Below are 4,067 nucleotides of genomic sequence, written 5' to 3'. Positions count from 1 at the left end.
CTTATATATATATCCCTGCGTATAAACCACGGATTCGCTAATATACTCTATAAACTAAATGTATAATATATATCTCTGCGCATTATGGTATCCTGAAATATATATATTCATTCATTAATATATTAATGCTGATTAACCTGATCTCCTGATATAACTGCTGTACTAAATAAAATAATATAAATAACTGGCGGTGCCCCTCATGGTTGGGATGCACTAACCTAAAACCCTGGACCACCTGGACTACCTGGGCCTTATTCTACCTATCTTACTGCCTGCTTCACTGCTGGTCTTGCTGCCTGCCTTACTACCTGCCTTACTACCTGCTTCACTGCCTGCCTTACTATCTACTATACTACCTATCTTACTGGGTTCTTCCTGCTGGTCTTACTGCCTATCATGCTGCCTGCCTCACTACCTGCCTTACTACCTCCTTCACTGCCTGCCTCACTGCCTACCTTACTACCTGCCTTACTGCTTATCTTACTACCTGCCTTGCTGCTTACCTCGCTGCCTGCCTTGCTGCCTGCCTTACTACCTGCCTTACTGCCTGTCTTCCTGTCTGCTTCACTGCTTACCTCACTGCCTGCCTTACTGCCTACCTACTGTCTACCTTGCTGTCTACCTCGCTGTCTACCTTGCTGTCTACCTCGCTGTCTACCTCGCTGTCTACCTTGCTGTCTACCTCACTGTCTACCTCGCTGTCTACCTTGCTGTCTACCTCGCTGTCTACCTTGCTGTCTACCTCGCTGTCTTGCTGCCTGCCTTACTATTAACCTCACTATCTACCTCACTACCTGTCTCACTTTCTGCCTGCTGTTCTGCCTGCCTCATGCATGACCTTCCTGGGGCCTTATGATCTACTATACTACCTTGCTTGCTATCCTGATCACTACCTCACTGCCTGCTGTTCTCCCTGCTATTTGACCTGCCCTTCTGCCTCCCATTCTGCCTCCTATTCTGTCTACCTCACTGCCTATCTTGCTGCCTGCCTTACTGCTTGTCTTCCTGTCTGCTTCACTGCTTACCTCACTGCCTGCCTCACTGTGTACCTTCCTGTCTACCTCACTGCCTACCTCACTGTCTACCTACTGTCTCTCTTGCTCCCTCCCTACCTACTACCTATGTCTATCATAACTATGGTTGATATTATATATATGCATATGTATAAACCACTGATTCAGCTAACATACTATATAAACCAACCGTATAATATATATCTCTGCGCATTATGGTATACTAAAATATATATTCATTCCCAAATATATCAATGCTGATCGACCTCGATCTCCTGACATAACCGCCGTAACCAACAAAATGATGTAAATAACTGGCTGTGCCCCTCGTGGTTGGGGTGCGCCTGCCCTAAAAACTGGACCACCTGGGCCTCATCCTGCCCATCAACCCCCATTCCCTGCAACCAGCGCTGCCATATGGGCTCGATCTGGCCCTGCCATGGCCCGAATAACATCATGGCCACCATGGGGATCAAAAACCCGCGGTATTCGCATGCATGGCCTGGCTCCCACCCACAGCATATGGATTGGGGCATGCCGCACGAAAAACACGCGCTATACGGGGCATATTGCACTTGCCGACGCACGCGGATCATCCATGCCCGTGCGGCCTGGCTGTGGGGCTAATGACATGCATATAACTCATGGCCACCATCACCCCCTACATGGCGCATATATAACATTAGTCCCGCCACTGCATGCATTCGGCCTGGGCCATCTCCTCATCCAAACCCTGCTGGGTCTGATGCTGCTGCTGCTGGATATCCATGGCAGCCCACTACTGGGCCTGCGCCTGCTGGGCGTGCCATACTGCCATCAGAATGGATGGCTGGCTGCAAAATAACTCATTGGATAGGGTGGGACTGGCGGCGTCCCTAGCGGCCTCACATGGTACCTGGCTCTGGCTGACCTGGGGTGCCTCTCTCCCTGCCTCACTGCCTGCCTCGCTGCCTGCCTCACATGGGGCCTCTGGGGCTGCCTCACCCAGCACTAGGCTACTACCAACCCTGGCTGGATCCACCTCCGGCTCTGCCCAATTGGGATCACACCCATCACATATCTGCTCCCCAGGATCCGCATCCTGGCAATACCGCCGCTGATACCCGTCCACCACTCCGTCCAAATACTGATCTAACACGACCCAGCGGCACCCAATGCCTTCCACCACCCCCATATACTCAGCAACCCGCTCCTGGTCCTCATGGGCGACGCCCTCCATCCATGGAGCTAGGGCATCCCACCCAGCTGGCTGGATAATAATTGCCTCACTGCGCTGTCCATCTCGCCCAGCCCGGCCACTCTCCTACGCGTAATCCAGTAACATCCGGGGGGTCCCAATATGGATGATGCTGCGGATATTAGGGATGTCCACCCCCATGCCTAACGCGCTGGTGGCGGCGATCACGGGGCTGGCCCCCATGAACCGCGCCAGCACCCCGGCCTTGTCCAACTGCTCACTGTAATACGCCTCACACCCAAGCACCCGCGCCATGGCCGTCACCTGCCCAATGATATTCGCATATATGATGACCTTCCCCCAGCAGCCCATTGGATGCGGTCCTGAATGAATGCCACCACCGCCTCACTCTCAATCCACTGATATGGGCCCGGCCCACCCCGGTCATGTCCGGCCGCCACACCCGGTATACCACGTTCAGCCGGCTGGTCCAGGCCCGGTATATGGTCACGGCGGCCCGGTCATACTTCATCCACCGGCATAATTCGGCCTCCATGCTCGGGGGCAACGTGGCGGTCAACCATACCATCTGGGTGCGGGCCTGGACCAACCGGCCCAGCTGAGCCATCTGGGGCCGGAAATCGTGCTGGGAATTCAACACCACATGGCATTCATCGATCACAATCCGGTCCAACCGCCGGGTCCACCGCAGCCGGTTCAAAAACGTCTGGAAATCGGGGCTCACCGCGGATTCAGGCGTCACCAACACGATGGATGCGGCATCGGGGGCCGCCGGCTCTCCCATGGCACACACGATATGCCGAGCTCCTGGCAGCGCCTGGTCATATCAGCCCGTAATGCGACGAGTGGCACCACGATGATGGTGGTGCCCCCGGGGGCGGCGAATGCGGGCACCATGAACAGCATGCTCTTCCCCCCACCGGTGGGCATCACCGCCACCACGGGGCTCTCACCCCGCTGGATGGCCCGCATCGCCGGGTCCTGCACCCCCCGGAACTGCATGTCGGGCCGCCCGGTCATGCGCTGCGCGGCAGCCTCCAGATCCATGGTGGCCAGCTGGTGGCGGCGTTCCATGCGGCTGACCTCGGCCTCATCCTCCCACGGGGCCGTTTGCGCTTGCCTAATATGGATGGGTGGCCGGGGCGCTATACCCTAAAAACTGATGCCAATCGGTGCTGGATAACCGGAACATCTCCCGCCGGTGGGCCGTGCTGCCGGCCTGTTCCTGCATGACACGGCCATATACCATGCCGGCGACATGTGATGAATGGGCGGCCTGTAAATCAGTAATATGGCCTATCCACTGCTCAATATCCATGCCCTCCTCGGCATCAGCATCCATGGCAGCTGGGGCCGGCTCGGCCTCCTGGATATTATGGGGGAACGCGGTGGACGGCCGCAAAAATCAGCGGCTGATGCCAATGGCGATGTCCCGGTATGCGGCGATATGGATGGCGGTGCCTAGCCGGGTGTGGGTTTCCCGTTTTCAACGCCTCCCGGAACCGCTCGGATGACCATTCGCGGCCAGTACCGGGGTCGGGGCCCCATAACCATGCCTGCGCGGGCTGGCTCCCCTGCGCGGCGTCACTTCCCTGCGCGGCCCGGCTTCCCTGCACAGCGTGACTTCCCTGCACGGCGTGACTTCCCTGCACGGCGTGACTTCCCTGCACAGCGTGACTTCCCTGCACGGTGTGACTTCCCTGCACGGCGTGACTTCCCTGCGCCGCCTGACTTCCCTGCACGGTGTGACTTCCCTGCGCTGCCTGATTCCCTGCGCCGCCTGCGCCGCCTGCCATGCAGCCAACTGATTAATGAATGGCATCACCAGCCACATATACCATACTACTAACTCCCCG

At 56.8% G+C, this 4,067-nt stretch overlaps 2 protein-coding genes across 2 annotated transcripts; both read right to left on the bottom strand.

Annotated features, from left to right (window-relative positions):
• Positions 1–356: 356 nt before the first annotated feature.
• P174DRAFT_398317 (uncharacterized protein) lies at positions 357–2,549 on the bottom strand (the record flags this gene model as incomplete). The annotated part of the gene is made up of 3 exons (XM_024823831.1): positions 1,924–2,549; positions 743–849; positions 357–591 (listed from the first exon to the last, which is right to left on the bottom strand). Exons 1-3 carry the CDS (start codon positions 2,230–2,232, stop codon positions 357–359), a joined length of 651 nt encoding a protein of 216 aa, XP_024676822.1. The 5' UTR covers positions 2,233–2,549.
• Positions 2,150–3,213, bottom strand: P174DRAFT_516628 (P-loop containing nucleoside triphosphate hydrolase protein; the record flags this gene model as incomplete). The annotated part of the gene is made up of 3 exons (XM_024832359.1): positions 2,150–2,544; positions 2,630–2,917; positions 3,001–3,213. The coding sequence occupies 3 exons, from the start codon at positions 3,211–3,213 to the stop codon at positions 2,317–2,319; spliced, it is 729 nt and encodes a 242-aa protein (XP_024676821.1). The 3' UTR covers positions 2,150–2,316.
• Positions 3,214–4,067: the final 854 nt, after the last annotated feature.

This window comes from Aspergillus novofumigatus, assembly GCF_002847465.1.
Source record: "Aspergillus novofumigatus IBT 16806 chromosome Unknown P174scaffold_32, whole genome shotgun sequence".
In the NCBI taxonomy this organism is placed as follows: domain Eukaryota; kingdom Fungi; phylum Ascomycota; class Eurotiomycetes; order Eurotiales; family Aspergillaceae; genus Aspergillus; species Aspergillus novofumigatus.
The sequence above is the reverse complement of the archived record's forward strand: the minus strand, read 5'-3'. Positions and strand labels throughout refer to the sequence as shown.